The sequence below is a fragment of the Rhamphochromis sp. 'chilingali' genome (genome assembly GCF_963969265.1).
Source record: "Rhamphochromis sp. 'chilingali' genome assembly, chromosome: 8".
Classification (NCBI taxonomy): domain Eukaryota; kingdom Metazoa; phylum Chordata; class Actinopteri; order Cichliformes; family Cichlidae; genus Rhamphochromis; species Rhamphochromis sp. 'chilingali'.
Window position 1 is genome coordinate 1395885 of NC_137935.1, and position 21758 is coordinate 1417642.

General features: G+C 46.1%; 3 protein-coding genes across 6 annotated transcripts in view; 1 reads left to right on the forward strand and 2 right to left on the reverse strand.

Annotated features, from left to right (window-relative positions):
- Positions 1–413: 413 nt before the first annotated feature.
- triap1 (TP53 regulated inhibitor of apoptosis 1) lies at positions 414–1220 on the forward strand. Its single transcript, XM_080889681.1, has one exon. The coding sequence runs from the start codon at positions 530–532 to the stop codon at positions 752–754; it is 225 nt and encodes a 74-aa protein (XP_080745807.1). The 5' UTR covers positions 414–529; the 3' UTR covers positions 755–1220.
- A 3756-nt stretch (positions 1221–4976) lies between these two features.
- il15l (interleukin 15, like) lies at positions 4977–15279 on the reverse strand. 4 transcript variants are annotated; one of them, XM_080889677.1, is made up of 6 exons: positions 13426–15279; positions 11784–11828; positions 11360–11703; positions 10514–10561; positions 8984–9115; positions 4977–5822 (listed from the first exon to the last, which is right to left on the reverse strand). In XM_080889677.1, the coding sequence occupies exons 3-6, from the start codon at positions 11504–11506 to the stop codon at positions 5715–5717; spliced, it is 435 nt and encodes a 144-aa protein (XP_080745803.1). In that variant the 5' UTR covers positions 11507–11703; positions 11784–11828; positions 13426–15279; the 3' UTR covers positions 4977–5714. The 4 variants fall into 4 exon arrangements, with proteins under 4 accessions (XP_080745803.1, XP_080745801.1, XP_080745802.1 ...); XM_080889675.1 differs by having other exon boundaries at positions 11784–12144; XM_080889676.1 differs by having other exon boundaries at positions 11360–11828.
- A 2719-nt stretch (positions 15280–17998) lies between these two features.
- Positions 17999–21758, reverse strand: part of plekhg2 (pleckstrin homology domain containing, family G (with RhoGef domain) member 2) — a 78002-nt gene continuing 74242 nt past the window's right edge. The window contains exon 22 of the mRNA XM_080889090.1: positions 17999–21080. Coding sequence (XP_080745216.1) covers positions 18719–21080 — 2362 coding nt within the window. The 3' untranslated portion in view covers positions 17999–18718. The remainder of the gene's footprint in view (positions 21081–21758) is intronic.

Below are 21758 nucleotides of genomic sequence, written 5' to 3' on the forward strand. Positions count from 1 at the left end.
TTTTTCAGTTTAGAGACTAAGCTGTTTTATTAGAGAAAAGGCATAAAAAATATTTATTAAAAATAATTAAATAAATAAAAACTACAAAAAAGCAACGCAAATTGTTAGAAATCATTTTGACAAATGAAGAGGACATGAATTTAAACTTGCTACAAAGAAAAACGGAAGAGGAAAAATACAACTACATACTATATATGATTGTTATTTGCCACAAATGATTATGGCAGCCTTAAAGGTACATTTTAGTAAATAGATCAACATTTAAAATATTTCCATTATTTAACTATGTATTTTTTAAAAACACTTCGGGTTCGTAATTTCTCCTCAGAGTGAATACCTCTTTTGTACAAATCTTTGTTACGTCCTCACGCAGGTACGCCGTTTTCTCCAAACCAGCCAATCACATGGCGCACTCCAAGGAGAGCCACAGTGCGCATGTCGTTGTCGCTGACCGGGTTGGAACGGCAGGTAGGTCCTCCAGGTTTCGCTCCTCTGTCGTTTCTGAGCCGAGCGGTGTTTTTTCCCGGAGATGAACAGCGTGGGGGAGGCCTGTACCGAGCTGAAGCGGGAGTACGACACCTGCTTCAACCGCTGGTTTGCCGAGAAGTTCCTGAAGGGCGACCGGAGCGGCGACCCGTGCACGGAGAGCTTCCGGAAGTACCAGCGCTGCGTGCAGGCGGCCATCAAGGAGAAGGAGATCCCCATCGACGGCGTGGACTTCATGGGGCCCAACAAGGACAAGCCTGAGAGCTGATGGGGGGCTGCTGGGGAAATCCTACAAATGTACGCCACACTGAGCGGGGTCCACGAGGCCCACCGAGCATGCGCAGGAGCGGACAAGCTGCTGTCTCTGGGGTTAGAGGGTGAAGCGGCCCCTGAAAGAGCCGTCTCGTTAATTTTAAGCTTTTCTCTTTTACCGCACAGCTCTGTTCGGACTTCGTTTCTCAGCAGAGACACTTACCGCCCAGTTTTCCTCCAGAGGGCCCAGAGAGCTGCTGTCAGCCCTGAAACTGAGCTAAAACTGTCTGAATCCAATTACTAACCAGCTAAAGCTCCTCCATGACGGCCTGTGTGCGCGTTATGAAGCGGTGGCAGCCTGTAGCTATAAATAGCTCTAAATAAGATGTGATGCTGAAAACTCTTCCGACTGATGTCATGTGTGCAAAACTCAATCTTGCATTGTACGAATGAATTAAAGGGAGCTCGGTGTTGGAGCAGGACACGTGCACATGGTGTGTTTTTACTCTCTCACGGGTCGACGTCTCTCTTTATGTTTCTGCAGGTTTTTCTTGATCATTCGGAGTATTTTCAGTGTTGAGAGCAGTTCTGTCTCATATTCTTGCATTTCAGCGACAGACGTTCAGGTTAAACACGACCAGAGTTCTGAATCGGCTCCTGCTTTGCACTGAAAGCGCTTCGTTCGCTCACATCCCGGTGGAGCTTAGACGTATCAAACCCCTGCCTGGTCCTGGGCTCGGTTTGTGAGGGGTGTACGACGGAGGGAGCTTAATGAGCTCATGAGGCAGAGTCAATGTTTTCAGTGCCCTGAAGGTGGCGCTATTTTCACCATGACAAATGCTTAGAGTTTGAGCTTAAAGTCAGCTGGGAGCACCACACCGACTGCATGCATCCAGCCAGTAACACCAGTAAATGAATGCAGCTGTCCAAACAGGTCATCTGCTGCCAAGATTCAGACTGATGCTACTAGAACACAAGAAAATGAATCAGTTTCATCTGCAGGCTGTTAATCAAGAAGAAGACTCGCTCATTAATTTCACTTTGGCTCGTCGGGCAACAAACTAGAATAGTTTACGCTGAGGCCGCGGGACAGAGAGCCTTAATGTTTAAATGTTTCCCAGCTGGAATGTTAGAGATAAACAGCAGCACTGAGTGCGCTCAGAGGTTCCTGCAGTGTGTCTGGTTATTACACCAGGATTTTCTGCACTATTACTCTGTGTGTGGTATTTCACTATAATGTTTGAGCATCTTTATACAACCCAAGTACAAAATAGTTAGCTGTTGTGTAAAATGGAAATAAAAGCAGTGCAGTGACTTCAAGTCTCAAACTGTATTTCATTCACAGTAGAACACAGAAACATATCAAACTGTGAACATGAACCATGGTGATAAAAATAGGAGCTCCTTGTGAACATGATGCAGCGACACGTCTGTAAAAGTAGGACAGGTCCATGTTTGCTCTCTAACACCAGTCTGATGGAGGATTCCAGCTGCTCAGCAGTTCTGGCTCTGCTTCGTCCTCTTGTTGCTTTCGTGATGCTCCAGATGTTGTCAGCTGGTCAGAGGTCTGGACTGCAGGCTCCTCTGCTCCGAAGCCGTGAGGCTGGAATAGAAGCAGTCTGCGGTTCAGCATCGTCCTGCTCAAACACAAAGGCCTTCCTGAGAAACATCAGCATGGAGCAGATGTTGCTCTTAAACCTGTTTATACCTTTCAGCACTGATGGAGCCTTTCCAGATGTGCCGGCTCTGAAAGTGTTCCACAGTTAACACAGTTTGTGTAGATTGGCGATTTTCCTGCTCATGAGTTGCAATATGATGCTTCCAGCTGTTTCTTCTTAACTGTCAGGTTCAGTCTGTCCAAGTGACACAGCATGTCGACCAAAAAGGCCAGATCCATAATCCACTTGAGGTCCGAGAGCACGGGATAGTCCTTCTCTTCCATAAACAGTTTCACGGCATCCAAAAGCTCAAAGAAGCGAGAGAGTACCTGGCCTTTTGACAGCCACCTCACAGCGGCAGGTCACCTGGAAGCCCTTGGTCCAGCTCAGCGATGAGATTCTTGAATTGCCTGTGGTTAAGCGCATGTGTGCAGATATAGTTGACGATTTCCATCACAGGCTTCGTGACGTTATCTAAATTCAATGATTTAGACACGAGTTGCTCCATGTGGATGATGCAGTGGAAATTCCAAAAGTCAGGAATAGTTTGGTCAGCTTTGCACAGCCCCACAAGCCCGTTCACAGATCCCATCATGGCTGGTGCTCCATCCGTGGCGGTGCAGTTAATTTCGTTATGGGCAGATTTGCTTTTTCAAATGCAGCCATCATGGTTTCTTTCACATCTATGCCACGGGTTCTGTCTTTTAATGGCACAATATCCAGGAGCTCTTCTTTCACACAATCGTTTGACACAGACCCTAAAATATTGCCAACTGAGGCTTGTCTTGTATATCACAACTCTCATCCAATGCGACACTAAAATACTCACATGCTTGAAGGTCAGAGTGCAACTGTGATTTAATAGCCGTGTTAATGTCCGATATTCTGTGTTCAACAGTGTGGCGGGACAGTTGGACGTCTGATACCATGCGTTTTAATTTGTTGTTTTCAGGAGACAAGATTTCAACAACGTCACTGAGGCATTTTTTAACGAACTCCCCTTCATTGTGTGGCTTTTTAGCCCGTGCAATGTTCCAAGCCAGCTGATAGGATGCGAGCGTTATGGTCTCTAACCCCACCTCCGAAGTGGCCCGAGCGAGCCCCAGGCTCCAGGCCCCGATAAGCGGCCGCCAAGGAGTGAGCCGGTGTGTACCTGGACGCCCACCCCCAGACACAAAGAACCACCAACGCACCGACACCTGAGGGAGTCCGCCACTGGCAGGGGAAGTGGTGGTGGGGGGAGATAGGCCTCCAAACCTTGGAGGGCCTGAGATGTCCCCAGAGAGGTGGCGTCTGACACCCAACCTGACATATAGACACAGACATACAGGCACACACAGACACAAACATCCATTCCCACCCTCATGCTCTCATATGCACTCACTCCACACTCAACCAACGTGGAGACAGACATAAAGAGACGCTGTACACACAATCACACTCCCCAAGCGTACTCTACGAACCGGGTCTAGGTACCCTTGCCCCTGGAGGGGGGAATTGCACCCAGACCCAGGTGGTGTTACCCTTTCCCCTGCGGTGGGGAGAGGCAGACCACCCCGACTCCACAGCAGCAGGGAGGCGCCACACTCCAGACCGCAGTCGGACGGCCAACTCCTCCTCCCAGCACCCCCGCCCCAACAGGCAACAGAGAACGGGGGGTGTGAAGACTGCAAACCTCCCTCCACCCGCTCATATGTAGCGTTGATTCATGTGTGTTCATGTGTGTTGGACAGCATTTTTAGCCCCCCAGACACCCACCATACCCTCACCTCGGTGTCACACTCTGAAACGATGTCTAACACTTTGATTAGCTCTTTAAAGGAGTTTAGAGGAGCCAGCTGAGTTTGGCTGCAAAAGGACGCTCACCCACCGGAACCTGAACACGAGTAGAAGGTATCCACGAAAACAGACTTGAAAACAGGCCGTATCTTCTCTCAAACATTTAGTTTGTTAGCATCTGGTTTAAATAAGACTCTGAAGATAAAAACAAACCCGACGGTCTGTCAGTCTCAGGGGGTAGATGGTTTCCAGCTGTTCATACTAAAGTGCCTAAACTCCCAAATAGTGGAGTCGATCCAGTTAATGTACAATGGGATTATACTGACATCTGTCAGTGCGCCCCAGGGCGGCTGTGGCTACAACGTAGCTACCATCACCAGTGTGTGAATGGGTGGATGACTGGATGTGTGAAGCGCTTTGGGGTCCTAGTAAAGCGCTATACAAATACAGGCCATTTACCATTAATGGGAAGTGAACGGTTCTTCTAGACTAGCTCACAGCAGGCTCCCAAAAGTTCTCCAATTAGGAGAAAGTGGGCCATTAGAGTCAATGCTGATTGAGGATGAACTGAGGGGCTTCGTAGATATGATGCCAAGCTACACTAGAACACTCCAAGCTCTAAAAATATGACGCTGGGACTTTCTCATTTGAAGCTCACTTACCTGGAAATAATTCATTTTTACCATCTAACTTTACATGAACGTTTATCTAACCAAGCTGTACAAAAAGACAGAAGGGGGTCATTTTATTCTGAAGGTGCAAGAAATAAGAGTGAACAGCGTGTATCAGTTTACATTCAAAATGAAGTTTATTGTACTGAACTAAATACAGGAGCATCAGATCAAAGCAGGGAGAGAATGAGCTTATTAGACAAGTGGAAAAAGCTTTATATGTTTCTGAGGTTTACATCAGAGCTGTATAGGAGCATATTTTGGCCACAGTAGGCGTAAGCAGTGCTGTCCTTGCAGCTGTCCATTGCCTTATAATGTCTGATGCATGAATAATGTGGCAGTGGCTTTCGACCGATCCTCAGGAAGTCCCACGTCCTCAGAAACCGTCGCACATTTCTGTGATGGTGTCTATGGTTGTGAAATATGTAGGCAGGTCTGTTTCCTGCCATCCTTGGTGTTCTTCCATCAGTTTACCAAGGCCAATAAACACACTGACCCAACACCCCCTTTTCACCCACTGTCCAACTGCTTGGTAGAAGCCTTATTAATATAATAATACTCATTATTAGCAGATACAAATACACAGATATTTAAAGCACATTAAAGTGACCAGTGTGCTCTCAGCAATTGACTGCAGCTTAGTTGGGACCTGACTGTGTCTTCTTTATGACGACATCAGTGAGACGTTTATGTTAGCTGATATGAGACTACAAGCAAGCTTTTTCCACCCAGAACTCTGCGTTAGCCTCTAGCTGCACCTCAAATACCACCGAGCTGCATCATGTATTCTGCACTTTATTTGTGTGCAGGTGGTTTAATAGAAAGTTAACGAAAAGAAAGTCATGCCATGTAGTCTCTTCTGAAAGTCCTAACAGTAGTCACTGTTAGATTTCTCAACAGTCCACAGAAGATTTTCAAGAAAGGTCGTTGCATTTTCCTCCTTCATGACCTCACAACGACGACACTTTGACGCTGTCTGCGGAGAAGAAACAGAAATACGTGTTATTGTCTGGAAGAAGATTGGAACACAACCAAGACTTGAAGGGCAGTTGGAGCATTCAAGGTTTTCACCAGAAACTTCCTACAACCCATAAGTCTTTGGGACATGGTGTAACCAGCCTTTAATGTAATGTTGGAGTACCCCAGGGCTCTATGCTAGGTCCTCTTCAGCTTCTACTCGAATGTTCTGCCTTGATGTTCAAATCAGTGCAGATGGTACAGTAATAGATTGTACAGTGCTGTTAACCAGTAACTGAAACAAAACTTACATCACAGTGTTGAAGTAAATATAGTTGGGACAAAAAGCAACACTGATATCTCTCCACGTGACACAGAAGTCAAAGCTGGATTCCCACCAGAAAACAAAAATTGTTGGGAGGGTAACGTAATCTACCAGCAATGCTCCTCACTGTGGGCTTTAATCCTGTAATGGTTACATTATCATTACAATTCTCACTTCTAAGTACCAAATGTGAACTTGTGCTTAAATAAACGAGCAGTTCCTCCTCTGAAGGAGTCAGTGAGGTGCCTTAAAAATCCCAGACACTGACTTTAAAATTGCATAATCCAATACAGGTGCAGGGGGGCTGAAGCCTATCCCAGCTACCACAGGGCATGAGGCTGGGTACATCCCAGACTGGTCACCAGTCTGTCGCAACCCTACCAGCGGCATGGGTTTGGACTGTGGGAGGAAGCCGGAGGGAACCACGCAGACACACAGAGAACAGAAAAGTCAGAGGGTGGAGTCAAACTCACGACCTCGTTGCTGTTAGGAAACAGCGCTAACAACTGCCAACGTGTTGGCGTACATGTCATCGTCATCAAATTAAAATAAATCTTCCCGGTCCATCACATAAATGTTTCAGAGGAAAGACAAACTTCTTGTTGTTAAGCGTTTAAGTTTTTATTAGTTGTTGTTTTTATTCGTACAGTGACTGAAAAACAACAGAGCGCTTTCCATCAAGGCAAATATGTTATAATCCAAGTAGAAAGAAAATGAACACACAACTAAAAGAGAAACAACGTAACTGAAAATGACAGACATGCTAAAAACGTGATAAATATTAAAATAATAAGTCAAATAAAAATAAATATTTGGAGGAAATTGGACTCCATCAGGTTTCTGGGTGGAGTTTGCATGTTCTCTTCGTGTCTGTGTGGGTTCTATGTGTGGGTTCTATGTGCGAGTTCTATGCGTGGGTTCTGTGTGTGGGTTCTATGCGTGGGTTCTGTGTCCGGGTTCTATGTGTGGGTTCTATGTGCGGGTTCTATGCGTGGGTTCTATGTGCGAGTTCTATGCGTGGGTTCTATGTGTGAGTTCTGTGTGTGGGTTCTATGTGTGAGTTCTATGCGTGGGTTCTGTGTCCGGGTTCTATGTGTGGGTTCTGTGTGTGGGTTCTATGTGTGGGTTCTGTGTGTGGGTTCTATGCGTGGGTTCTGTGTCCGGGTTCTATGCGTGGGTTCTATGTGTGGGTTCTATGTGTGGGTTCTATGTGTGAGTTCTATGTGTGAGTTCTCCGTGTGGGTTCTCTGTGTGGGTTCTGTGTCCGGGTTCTATGCGTGGGTTCTATGCGTGGGTTCTATGTGTGAGTTCTATGTGTGAGTTCTATGTGTGGGTTCTCTGTGTGGGTTCTCTGTGTGGGTTCTGTGTGTGGGTTCTGTGTCCGGGTTCTATGTGTGAGTTCTATGTGTGGGTTCTATGTGTGAGTTCTATGCGTGGGTTCTATGTGTGGGTTCTATGTGTGAGTTCTATGTGTGGGTTCTATGTGTGGGTTCTATGTGTGGGTTCTATGTGTGAGTTCTATGTGTGGGTTCTATGCGTGGGTTCTATGCGTGGGTTCTATGTGTGGGTTCTATGTGTGAGTTCTATGTGTGAGTTCTATGCGTGGGTTCTATGCGTGGGTTCTATGTGTGAGTTCTATGTGTGGGTTCTACGCGTGGGTTCTATGTGTGAGTTCTATGTGTGGGTTCTATGTGTGAGTTCTCATCAGGTCCTTTTTTTTGGGAAAGAGCAGCAGCTGTGGCATATCAGCTGATCCAGGCTGTTCCCAATCTTTCTTTGAAAGCAGGGGCAGAAGGTCATCTGTGGGAATATGTTCCAGGTTTGTGATTCTCAGTTTTGCTCTCACAGAATCACACGTGCAGGAAACCCAGTCACAGCAGCTAAACCCTCCTAAAGTCCAGACAAGCTCTGAGCTCGCCGTGACATTCATGAGTGACGTGAGAAGGTCAAAAGCACACGCAAAGAAAATATCTCATCTGTTCCACTGAGCTTCATAAAGTTTTCCGTTTCCAAATAGGAGCTCATTTTAACAAATGGCTTTAATCATAGTTGGTCTACTTAATAAACGACCACAGTATTACTTCATCAGTCCTTCCTTCAGTGGTTACTGTGCTTTACACAGGAAACAACTCTGTATGGCCACAACCTGAGCAGCTCCTGATCTTATAACAGTCATCTCATTAATTAGATATTTTTAACTCCTCACCCGTCCATCCATTCTCTGCCACATGCCTCTCCTCAGCCACCCCCTACATCTTCCGGGGCGACCCTGAGATATTTCCAAGCCAACTGTGAGAGCTCATCACTCTGGGGTATCCTGGCTCTCCTCTGGGCCTGTCGTGTTGGGGTCATGGATTCTCCAGTGCAGCAGATGTTGATTGTAACACCAACCTGTCTAATTGTTTTTAGTCTTTCCAGACCACAACTTTGTCGCGCCTCTCTTTGTTGCACTATGGGACTCCACCACAGCCTCCTTATCATAGGCCACTGACACACAGCTCAGATAGAAAGGAGTACTGGCTCTCTCTCTCCCTCCTAAATGACCCCAGAGGTACTTAAACGTGGCTCTGACCTGGAGTTGGCACTTCACTCTTGTCCAGCTAACAACTGCGGTCTCAGACTTGGACGTGCTACTTCTCGTCTCATACGTAATGCAAACTTCCACAATCGGAGCTGGAGGTCATTGTTCGATGAAGCCATCAGACCACCAAAGCCAACACCCTACATCTCAAGTCTTTCCATGAAATTTCCTTCAAAGTCAGCAGGATGATCAGGGCCTCAGTTTTGAATGCACAGTTTAAAAGAACTCTTACATTAGAAGTAATGTGAATTCCTCTTTTAGCTGTTTCTCATACCTGGTTTATCCTGGACGCCAGTCTACTCAGCAATCTATTCAATTTCTTCCACTTGGGCTCGAGCTCCCACTCATGCGTGAGGACAATAATTTCAGAAGCAAAACATTGCATCGTGGTCCTGGGACAAATCTGCTGGAGGGAGAGAAAGGAGAGAGAGCAAAGGAATGATGCCATGAAGGAAAAAATCACAGCAGTCACAGTCATGCGCAGCTTCAGAAAGCAGCTTTGCATGATTGGCGGTTCAAAATAATCCTTCTTTATCGGACACGTGGCCGCGGTGAACCCCCTCAGTTCATTCTCTGTCTAAAACATGCTGTTTTAGCTCCTCCCTCTTAAAGACCACTGTCCTCTGATTGGCTGCTCCTGACAAAAAGAGGGTTTAAACATCAAGTGGGTGGAGCTTCTGTGCACGAGATGACCATATTAGGGATAAACAGCAGCCTGTAGCCCGAGCTATACTGAACGCACACTGAGCTCATTTATCTGTCAGGGGTGGCTGGAGCTCAGGTGGCAGAGCAGACCAGCCGCTAACGAGAAGGTCGGTGGTTCGATCCCATGCAGCCTGCATGCCAAATATCCTCGGGCAAGATACGAACCCCATGTTGCTCTGAGTGTGAATGTGTATGAGTGTTAGATACTCAGTCAGTGCCTGTGTGAATGGGTGAATGAATTAGTTGTATATAAGAACCAGTCCATTTACCATTCATGTGGCAGGAAATGTCATACAACTGAGATGATGGGAAAATACCAAAGACTGAGGAGACCTGTTATTGTGTCGGACCCTGTGGGTCTCTGCAGCTTTCATCATCTGAAGAATTCCCAAAACGAGTTGGGCGACAAGCTCGAAGAAACCAAACGTGTCCATTTTATGTTGAAAAAGCTTTAAAAATGAAAATGTAATTTTGTCACGGTCGTAAAAATGACATCAATATTATATTTTAACTTTTATTTCCTTTTTTAATGATACGAGGATAAAAACGTCCACAAGCCGCGGTGCACAGCGCTGAGGGTGACTGCGTGCACGTGGAGGCCACAGGAAGCCGCTGCAGCAGAGCCACCAACACGGAGCTGCTGCAGACATGACATTTGCTCTGCCTCATGTAGAAAACGTTCTCCTCACCCTGAAGGACTGGACACTGATATTTATGCCAGAGTCTTGAAGGAACCCTGCAGTGTTCCCGACACAGCCAATGTCCCTGTTAATGAAGCTATTCTGTAACTTGACCCCTGACCCCGGCGTCACAGCTGTGCTTGTCTGCTTCCTGAAGCTGCGTTCACTCTCACTCACTGCATCCATCTGTTGCACTGTTACACATGAAATGTTTAAACAGCGGCTCCAGCAGAACATTAAGATCACTGAACACGGAGCACAAAGACCACAGTCAGTGCTTGACCTTTAACCTGAATGTGCACAAGCTGAAGCGATTAGTCAGCGGAGGATCTTTGCCTCTGTGTGTTGTAGTTATTAGTCTGTCAGGCATTTTTAGCTGCGGGCTGAAACGTGAGTCAGTGCTTTGTGCAGGCACATACCTCGTAGTCTTCCATGGTGGGTGTGTACAGGCTGCAGTTCAGCGACAACTGAAGGGAAAGAGAAAGTTAGCTGCACATGTGCGTAACCACCGAGAAGCGGAACATTTTCCAGATACAAGAGCTCACTGTGTGCTGCAGACTGAGTGCACGATGAAGCCCCCGAAGCCAAGAGCTCTTCAAGTGCGCTTGCAGGCTCAGCTTTCAGCTGCATGCTTAGTGCTAATTAGCAAACAACACTACGGAGCTACAACCACATCCACCCAGCTCGCAGCGCAAATACTTTTAGAGCGGACTCATTTTTCCCGGGACACTGACATCTGCTTACGTCATGTAAAAGAGAGGGTTTTTTTTCCAGGGAAAAAAACTCCTGTGGATTAATTTCGCATGAGTCACAACTGAAAACGATCTGCATGTCTGGGACTCAGAGACGATGCTCATTCTGCCGAAGCAGCTTTCCACGACTCTCAGTGAAAACAACCCTTCCTCCCCTCAGCTCGTCCTCTGTGTGACAAACTTGTTCTTTCTACGCAGAAGTCACTCTGCAGCTTAGGTGTGCGTTAGGTGTGTGCTGTACTTATTTTACATGACTCATCCTCCTCAACAATAAACGCATGCTTACATATCTTCAAGATAAGGCACCGAAGATACTGTTGCAGTTCACAGTTCACACACCTGAGTTCTGTGAAGTGCAGCAGTATGGATTGTAAAGCTGAGCAGGGTGAGGTACGAATCTCAAAGCCTAAAGCTGCTTTTGACCTTCGAGCATTAAAAAGCGTTCACGTTGCGTGATGTTGCGTGATGAAGTGCGTGTGTTTCTAAGTGAGCCATAAAGGCTTGCAGTCATACCTTTTTGGAGATGTTGGAGACTTTCTCCTTCAGGCTCTCGACCTGCACGTAGAGGTCCCTGCTGCATGGTCTTTGGGTGATGGCGATGATGTTGACAGAACACAGAAACACAAACACACTCACGAGAGCTGGCCTCTCCCTCTGCATGGCACAGGCGGCAAAACCATCATCTGCGTCACATTATCCTCTGCTGTCTGCTGCCCCACAACTCACTGCAACATCCTCAAGAAATCTATCACAGCTGGGAGAAAGCAGGCCCCTCCGGAGGCTTCCACTCCCCGACCCTCCGACAGGATGCAGATGGCTTAAAGTGTCTTCAGCGTCTGTCCTCTGCTGGACTCCAGCTGAAACTCAACAGCAGTTGAGAATGAAGAAAAATCCTTTCTTTTGCTAGTTTTCAGGAATTTTTGGTCAAACTTCCAACCTTCACTCTTCCAGTCGTATGTCCCGCTGCTGGGGAAGGCTCCGGCTATCCAAGGAAAAGAGAAATTAATTAAAAGAGGAATGAACATCCAGAAGGACAAGTGTGGTGGAGTTTTGGCAGGTGATGGTTCACTTCGGGGGGAAAAGGTGCGTTATCCGGAGCTGCTGGTCTACACGTGGTTGGAGAGCATGGACTCCCTCTCTTCTGTCCCTTCTCACCCTCCAGTTTTCACTTTCTCACTCCTCCCCCTCTTCCTCCTCCTCTGGATTATTTGCATTTTACTTTCAAGATCCCACCTCTTTTCTCCAGCTGTTTCCTTTGCTCCCAGCGATCCCGAGTGCAGTGTTTCTTCCTCTAAACCCTGCAAGGAACAAAATCTACTCAACACACATCCTGGAGCTTCTCTGTGTTTGCCAACAGTCTGACTGACTAATCATCAAAACCTGCGAGGGCCGCAATTACCTGAGATAAAACATTTTCACTGAAAGTAAAGAGATGGAACCAGTGCCAAAGAACATGTTATATGGAAACAACAATGGAGCGAACGCAGTGAAAGTCATGGCAGGACTTGTGAGGGCGTCAGAGTTTGGTACTGGGACTTGAGCGGTTGGTCGTACTTTGGACCAAGACATGCTTACATCACGAGCTAGAAGTGAGATTATCAGTGTTATGACAACTTCAACACTGACTTCAAATCAAAGCAGCACAGTGCTGAAAGTTAATGAGGTAAATACATGTAAAGGCATTGTGAAATTTATCAAATATTTCCAAACTCTGCTGCAGGCAGCACACGTGGTAATATCAGCAGAAGATCAGCAGCCTTCTCACAGCGTGAAGGAAAAGGTTCAAACGTGCGATACTGTGAACTTAATCTGTGTGTGATTAAGAGCTCCGACCCCCTGATATCAGTGAGCAACAGTTTGATTTTTGTTTGATTTGGATCAGAGCTGGTATGCACATCGAGGAGGCAGTGCGGCGCTGCTGCCAAAAAACTACATAAAGCACACAAACGAATACTCTGTTGGACTTAACAGTAATGGGAGCAGTTTCCGCAACCAGGCTAATGATAAAAACAACAATGATCTCTCAGAGACGGGCGATGAAAGCTTCTGTGAGCTTGTGCAGACTCTCAAACCCATATCTGCTAACAAGAGTCAACTTAAAGCACACAGTTTTCTCGACTAAGCCCTGGCACATGTCTCGGTGAGGAATTTCTCAGGTCAGTATTGGGAGAAAAGGCTCTGGGAAGTAAAAGCAACATAATTTATGGTGAAAGTTGTGTCTCCTTCAACATAAATGATGATACCTAATAACGTGCCGTGGAACAGCCTGGAACAAGAGCTCCAATTTCTTGGATGCGGAGGATCTGCGTGTAAAGCAGCTGGAATGGCACAACGTTCCTCGTCTCTCCCAGAAGTCTAGTGCTGCTTTTTGCAGATGTTTGCTGTTTGTCATTTAAAGGCTTCATGTTTTAAACTGACACATTTGTGAATCACTGGTTTCGGTTTTGTTCTTAGGGGCTAAGGGACGGTGTCAGCTGAGGGAACATCTGCAAAATCAGCCTGAGACCAGACAGATGTTCCTCGCTCTTCCACCAGTATCTCATACCCCCCCTCATAACATCTGTACAGTTACAACTCACCTGTGTAAGTTTATATTAGTAGGGGTGTGGCCTCTGACTGCCAGATGGATGGTGATACAGGCAGCTCTGCCGGCTGCGGTCTGTTACGCTTCGCCTCAGCTAAATGAGTCCCTGAAGGCTTCAAAATGCCGCTTAGAAGCTGATGAGTAATAAAGACATGTTCCAGGAAACACAGCAATGCCGTGGAGCACATATAGCACATGGACAATGTCCAGCTATATGTAGCGTGTGCTCTGGCTGTCACGGTCCTGGGACGTTGACCCAGTGTTTTTTGTTTGTAGTGTCTGTGCTCCTGCTGTCGTTTCTCTGGTGAAGGTTTAGTTCTTGTTCTCCTTCTTTGTTTCCGTGATCGTTCCTCTGCTCACGCTCGTCTCTGAACACCTCGAGTTCACTCGGCTCACCTCATCAGTAAACACTAGTGTCCCAACGCCACAGGCCGCCATCACACTGCCTCCGCCGTGTCTTACAGATGATGTGTGTGCTTTGGGTCATGAGTTGTTCTGCGCCTGCTCCATTCTTATTCTCGCCATCATTCTGGTAGAGCTTGATTTTGGTCTCATTTGTCCAACGAATGTTGGGGTTTCTGTTCACCATGGAGACGATTCTGCCATCATACCCCTGTTACGTTTCGGTGTTGTCAGTGTTTTGTTTTTTGCGTGACTGTCATGTATTTCCTGCTTTACTTTGAAAGTCTGTGTTATCTTAGTGTGTTCAGTTTACGTTTCCTTGTCTCGTCAGGTCTAATTTGCCCCAGCTGTGTTTCCCTCCTGTGGTCCATTCCCTGATTGCTCCTTCTATGTATTTAAGCCTTGTGTTTCAGTTTGTCATGATCGCGATCTCCCCCCGTGTTGTAAATAAATAGTTTGTTGTAAATAGCTGTAAATGGGTTTTGTCAATACTTTCGTTTTGAGACACTTCCGTTTTGGGAATTTGGTGGAGAGCCTTAGTGGGGGTTTTTTTGTCGTGTGTTTTTTCCTTATTTTTATTTTCCTGCGTTGCACGCCGGTTGCCTAGGCCGGGGTGTAACACCCCACTGGTGTCTTCTGTGGACGTCCTGGTCTTTTTGCGTTGCTGTCTCTCCAGTGCATTTGTTCTTTCTCAGGATGTACAAAGCTGTAGATATCACCCTTCCTAATATTACAGCATTTCTCAAATGTTTTTTCCTGTTTTCACAGTTTAAGGATTTCTTGTTTCACCTACATGGAGAGCTCCTTTGACCTCATGTTGTCTGTTCACAGCAAAATCATCCAAATTCAAGCACCACAACACAAATCAGCTCCAGGCTTTTATCGGCTGAATTGATAAAGACACAACAAAGGATCTGCCCACACCTGAACATGAAGCAGCCTTTGAGTCATTGTCCAGTTACTTTTGGTCCGTTTAAAAAGAGGGTGGCACGTGTTAAGGAGCTGCAACTCTTAACGCCAGTTTGAATTTGGAAACCCTCAAATGAAAGCTGAGAGTCTGCACATCACGTCCATGTCCGTTTTCTAACTATAATTGGAATATGTTTCAACAAACGGGTAAAAACCCAAACTTGTGTCAGTCCAAATATGAACATATATGAGCCTAACTGTATGTTTAGACAGAGAAATGCTAACTTCTTCCTTTTTCATAAATATGATTTTGAAATGCTGCCACTGTAAATACTGACTGAAGACAGAAGTTCTGGATGTACTGTGGAGGGTTCAGGTTCAGATAGTCACGTTCCCTCAGCCTTCCAATGTTTCCTATACTTCACTCTATGATTTAACCTCCTCCAACCGTACATATACTCCTAACTGCCATCATGACCCTACTGTGAAAATGCTTCATCTTATATTTAGTTATATCTGCCACCAGCATTAATTCTTTAACATGTACACAGAAGTTAAAACCAGCTGGATTTCTCATTAAATCTTAGAAATAAAACGAGCTCTTACCAACAGTCCGGTTGTGAGGACGGCTAATGATGAACTGCAGATCAACAAAGAATGCGTGAGAAGGCATGCGGAAACTAAAGGTTAAAGTCGAATAGAAGCAAAACTGAAACTGCACAAATACTTAAAGGAGTAGTGTGCATATCACAGGAGTTCAGTCAGCAGCAGCTCTTTGGCAATCTGCTTTAACAAGCAGGCTCAGGACTGCATCAGGTTTAACTGGCTCCTGTAATCCAAGCTTAATATCAGAAAATGTGACGGCGCTGATGGTGTTGGCATGTAACCTGGTGTGTGGCAAGATGGGGACTCACAGGTAAGGCAGGTAAAGATGTCACAGATGCCAGAGGCAGGAGGTCGGGCTTTAAAACTCACACTTTTATTTCCTGTATTTCTCAAACTGTCTCAGGTTTACTGGAAGAAGATTTAGTTGAAGTTCCCTTTTTTACCTGTTACCAGTAAGATTCTGGTCCCTGCAGATTGCCACCAGTGCCCTGCAGAAACCTCACAACTCATTCAGCGTTTTATTATGTTTTTAAACATGCATTAGTTTCATATTTTTGATTCTTTTAATAACCAATCTTTCAAGATACAATAATGTAACTGTAAAAGAAAAAACCTTCAACTCCAAGCATCACCAGGGAAGTACATCAGCTAAGGCTTTGTGTTCTCTGACCAGCTGGCAGGTGGCTGTGGGCGGTTGCTGGCAGCTGGTATCGTGAAATTGAGCCACACCAAAACCCCCTTTTGCTATTGCAAGTTGCGTCAGTTGCAAGTAGGTGACAAGGAGGATGCCAACCTGTCTGCAAACATTTGCCAACTGGTAATGAAACTGTGTGTGACACAAAAACTGGAAGTGGAGAACATCTGCCATTAGAAAAGTGTTGGTTTTAGAGGTAAGGCACGTTTTAAAGTTCAACTCCAGCTCGGCGAGTTTCTGCAGATGAGTCGGTGTCTTCCACGCAATCTGTAGGAGATCTGCTAGCAACAGTCGAGCTCTCACAAAGAGGCTTTTGATGCAGAAATCAGTGTGAATGATTCCAGCAATACACATTTTACCTAACAACACGAGATGCTTGTGGGTCGTTCAGTGGCCTTAAAGTCTTTCACACTGTTGCTATGGACGATTTTGAGATAGCAATCATATTTCTTTCCTGCCTGTTCTTTGAAGTATTGACTAAGCTGCAAAACTCGAACAGTGTGTTTTGCTTTAACAGGAGGAAAATTTTAATTCTCCCTTAGATATGCGGATGTAGGCTGCTGGCCGTGCCTCCCTGAGCCTGGTTTTGCTGGATGTTTCTTCCTGTTAAAAGATTAAATTTTAGTCATATGACACCAAATCACAGCAACAGTGGCCTCGAGGTGCTTTATATTGTAAGGTAGACCCTACAATAATACATACAGAGAAAAAGTGTGATTCAATGCAGAGAGGTCTGTTAACACATAGTGAGTGAGAAAGGTGACTGGAAAGGAAAAACTCAGTGCATCATGGGAATCCCCGGCAGCCTACGTCTATTGCAGCATAACTAAGGGAGGATTCAGGGTCACCTGGTCCAGCCCTAACTATATGCTTTAGCAAAAAGGAAAGTTTGAAGCCTAATCTTGAAAGTAGAGATAGTGTCTGTCTCCTGAATCCAAACTGGAAGCTGGTTCCACAGAAGAGGGGCCTGAAAACTGAAGGCTCTGCCTCCCATTCTACTTTTAAATACTCTAGAAACAACAAGTAGGCCTGCAGAGCGAGAGCGAAGTGCTCTAATAGGGTGATATGGTACTACAAGGTCATTAAGATAAGATGGGGCCTGATTATTTAAGACCTTGTATGTGAGGAGCAGGATTTTGAATTCTGGATTTAACAGGAAGCCAAAACAGGAGAAATCTGCTCTCTTTCTAGTCCCTGTCAGGACTCTTGCTGCAGCATTTTGGATCAGCTGAAGGCTTTTCAGGGAGTTTTTAGGACTTCCGACTGCTACTCATATGGGGTTGTCTGATTGTTAGGCTTTCTTTATAATACTGTATGGTTTTTACCCTACAATATGAAGCAGTTTGAAGCAACTGTTTTCGTGTCTTGGGATTATATAAATAAAAGTGTAGTGAAAAAAAAATCTCAGTGAAAATATGTGTCCAAACTGAGGAGTGACCCAAGTCTGCTAATGCTCCAGTATCCATCTTGGCAACCTCTGGAGTTCACGAGTTTTCCGGAGGTGGTTTCTGGACGGCGCTGGTATCAGCAGAGTGAGTACCAAGTTCAGCAAAAACACAGATATCAGCTTGGTCTGAAGTTAAAAGTAAAACTTTACCAGACACGTCATGTCAAACGTACACACGCATACACACACTCATGCATGCACCCAAGAGCTGAAGACACTGTGCAAAAATACCAAAATTACTTTAAGGATATTAAGTGCCAAAGAAAATAAGACTAACTTCATAAATAAACAATAAGATAAAAAAGAAGGAAAAAGGATTAAAAAAAGAGATGGATCATTAACCACAGTTAACAAGTTTTAACACTGGCCTCAGACAGCCGCATATGGATGTTTGTCCAACACAATATATATATATATATATATATATATATATATATATATATATATATATATATATATATATATATATATATATATATATATATATATTTAAAAAAAGAGAAAAGATCACAAAAATAATACACATGATTGGATACAGCATAGTTGGACCTTCAAAACATCTGTTTGCAGGGTTGGGATGTAGTCCAGCTCAATAAATGCTAAAAGTTTGAAAGTCTTTTCCAAAAAAAAGTCTCAAACGCATCCACAGGTAGTCCAGAACTGATCAAAGCAATCTTCCAACCTTTAGCTGGTCATAATCCATCACATCCAGCTGTGGACGGGGAGATCACATAGGAACAGTGTTACTTACAAAGTCCTTTCTTCTGCGCCATATTCTGACCTTTCTGCAAACACTTCCGTCAGCATGCATTCAGAGTCAGATAAAAACGCGAGGCCCGTATAAACAATGGGCTCAATTTCCTGATGAACCTTCAGTTATGAGTTGTGGAAATTTTGGTCCCATCAGAGTCAGGAAAGGAGGATAAAGATGACAGTGCTTCGTGGTGGGTTAACGTTTTGACTGAGGGCTGTTTCAGGCCCACCCCTCGCTCACCACTTCCTGTTTCGTAACCAACCTGTGACGTCACTGTGGCTACGTCCATCTTTTATAACAGACAGTGAAAAACTTGTTTTGTTTGTTGCGACATGTGAAGACTGCACATATAAAACATCTATCTTACACGGCGAGGTGAGGGCGGGACCATTCGTGAGAAACAAAACCACGTCCGCTGTGTTCTTTGCACATATTTTCCCTTCTGGCTCCATGAATGAAAGACTAGTCTCACTGCTTTATATCCTGTTACAGTTCTGAGGAAGAGCTGAAGGAAGCTGTGAGAGTCCGTTGATGCTTACTCTCCTCACCATCTGCCCCTGTGCTGCTACTCCAGCTCCTGCTCCACCCTGCAGGGTTTGGGTTAGGCTAACTTGGGCCGTGCTGAAGGAGGTTATTCTGCCACTTCCAGCAATTTGTAGGTTGACTGTGGTGGCATAACTGGCCTTGTGGTTGCCATGTTTGGGTAGTGGTGATGCTCTTGAGGGCAGGGGAGAAGAGACTGGGGACACAGGAGGTGCTGTGGTATAGATTTGAACCTGAGGCGGTGGTTTGATGTGGAATTGGTGGTGTTGGTAGGGGGCAGGTGGAGGAGAGGTCATTCCTGAGGTGGACAGAGTCAGACTTGAGGAGGTGAGGTTTTGCTCACTGGAGGGTCGGCTAAGGTAGGCGCAGATCAGCTGGCTCCGACAGTTTCCCTCCTGTAACTCGGGATCTTCCCAGTCTATCTGCCTGTCTGATGAAGCGGTGGAGGACACAGGGGGAGGAGACGAGGCACTGATGGTGCAAGTATCGCCTGTATCCGGGATATCCGTTCCATTGTATTTGTTTGAAAGCTCTCGCACATCTGGCCAGGGCACGCTGGTAAAATGCTGCCCACCCCCGGTGCCGTTCCCTGGGGAAAACTTGCTGGATGAGGGTGGGGACTGAAGCCCATTTTCAGGGCTGAAGCATGCGGGTGAGCTGCTGTAAGAGGACCATCCACTCCTTGGACTGACCGGACAGGACTCGTGTTGGTCAAAAGAAGGATGGGCATTTCCACTGAAACCTAGGGACCTTCGGCTGCTGTCTGCCCAGGAACGTCGCTGGGCAGCAGCGTTGAGCCGGGCTGGGCTGGAAGGTCTGTCGGCCAGGCTGGAGGAGAAAGACCTGCGGAGGCTTAGGGAGGTGGTAGGACAGGGTCCAGAAGGGAAAGATCCTTTGAAACCACTCTGTGGGACAAAGGAGGACGAAGAAGAAGTTGGGAAAGACGCCAATGTTGATGAAAGAGAAGGAGAGGCAGAGGAGGAAACATATCTAGCGTTTCTAGGCTGAGGTGTCGCAACATTGTTTGCCCAAACATTCACTGACACACCGATAGGAGGTGGGGAGAGGATCCGCGGGCTCGGACATGAAGAAGAACTCATGGAAGAGGTGATGGGTAGCTCCAAAGTTAGACCTAATGGGTTATGGGAACTTGCACTTCCTACCCTTGAGCTCCGGGGATGGGGCGGTTTATTTGCCATGGGGGAGGAGAAATTGTGCTGTGGAGGTGGAGAGCAGAGGTGAATGAATGAAGCTGGAGAGGGAGATGGGGACTGAACTCGTGAGTTGGGTTCGGATGCGGAGAAAGGCCGGGCTACACGGTTGTGTGATCCTGACCAGAGAGAATCTTGGGATTGTTGCTTTACCGCGGCTTTACTGGTCCCATTAGAGAATGTCTCCTTCTGTGGACTTACCAACCAACCTCCGTTACTGAGAGCACTGCTCAAGCTGCAGCTCACTTGACTGATTGCTGTGCTGTGATTGTTGTTGTTGTTTGAGTTCTGTGAAGAACCAGTTTTGCTGTGAAGGAATGAGGGACGTGGTGAAGAGGATGAAGCGTAGGCCGGCTGGTAATGGGATGGACTTGGAGAGCGTTGGGAAAGAGAGGGAGGAGAAGATGGCATGAGGGACGGAGAAGTGCAAGAGGTCCGGAGAGTGGACGGTGGGCATCTTGGATGGTGGTACCCATCCTTGGAACATCCTAACTGAGCACAAGCAGGTGTGCTGGAAGGAGGTTTGGGAGAAGGGGAACGCCGTCGTAAGTGAGAGGAAGGTAAGGAGGGACTTTGATTCACGCTGTTGCGGGCAGTGTTGTCTTTTGCCATACTCTGACTGATAGACTGACTGATGCAGGAGGCAGCTAAGGATTTGGTAAATGTGGAGGAAGAGGTGATGGGGGAGGAGCATGTGGGAGAGCGAAGGGTAGAGGATGATGTAGGGGAGGGAGGAGGGCCTCTTACAGATGATGAGGAAGATGCAGGAGAGGGGGTAGACGGGGCTTTCCTGGTTAAAGGGGGAGTCGGAGATAAGCTGGAAAGAGCCTTGGAGATGTTGTTTGGGCATACAGGAGTCGGAGAAGATGCTGGAATAAGCCTGAATGGTGAGGAGCAAGGTGGTGCTCGTACTGAGGAGGTAGGAGGAGCTCTATGAGGAGAAGGAGAGCGGTGTCTCAGGCTGGGTTGGAAGGCTGAGGGTGCAGAGGTGCCCTGGTCAGGCGTGGTAATAGCCTGGGTAGTTCTCTCCTCCTGAGTCTTGAAGATCGGAAGTTTGGTCGGGCATCCTGGCTCTTTTGGGTCCCTGTAAGTTACAGAGAAGCACAGATTTAAAAACATCTAGTTTATCGAATTAAATAAAAAAATCACTGCAGTTATACTTAAAGAAGCTTCTCTGACAGGGGCATTGTGACTCTCGTCTTTCCAAGTGATAAAAGCCCAGCTAACACTACAGCAGAAGGGCCAAAAATGGCACTTTAAGCTCAATGTAAGGAACGTTCACTAGTTGGGACCACATCCTCATTTAGGTTTGACAGCGTTTCCGGTAAATAATGGCAAATGATGTGAGCGTGAACTGAAGCTCTGGTTTGGGAAAGGCCTCAGAGGCGACTGGCAGCGGCTCCTGGGCCGGACGGATCCCCGTCAGCTAACTTTCTTATCAGTACTCTATAATGTCAATGTTCTACTTTCACTGCGGCTTTAGCTACAGTTTAAGAGAGTTAAACTATTCTGACTGACCACAATTTAGGGAGAGTTTCTTTCCTTAAAATCTAGATTTTTTCCCTCCTATTTTGACTGGTACGATCTTACTTCTGCCAGACGAATTTTTTTCCCCCTTGTTAAGCCACTGAACTTTGACCAAGCATAAAAAGCGATGACCCAGTGTTGTCTCTACATATAAGAGACAACTTAGAAAAGAAGCAGTTTTAATTGCATCTTTAGGCTCCTTGTTGCCAGCAGCCAGTCACAGAAACACATCATT

Coding starts and splice junctions, on each gene's coding strand:
- triap1 (XM_080889681.1), top strand. CDS start 530: ATGAACAGCGTGGGGGAGGCCTGTACCGAGCTGAAGCGGGAGTACGAC.
- il15l (XM_080889677.1), bottom strand. CDS start 11,506: ATGCAGAGGGAGAGGCCAGCTCTCGTGAGTGTGTTTGTGTTTCTGTGT. Junction 10,562..11,359: donor TCTCCAACATCTCCAAAAAG/GTATGACTGCAA, acceptor CTTTCCCTTCAG/TTGTCGCTGAACTGCAGCCT. Junction 9,116..10,513: donor CCACCATGGAAGACTACGAG/GTATGTGCCTGC, acceptor CTCTCCCTCCAG/CAGATTTGTCCCAGGACCAC.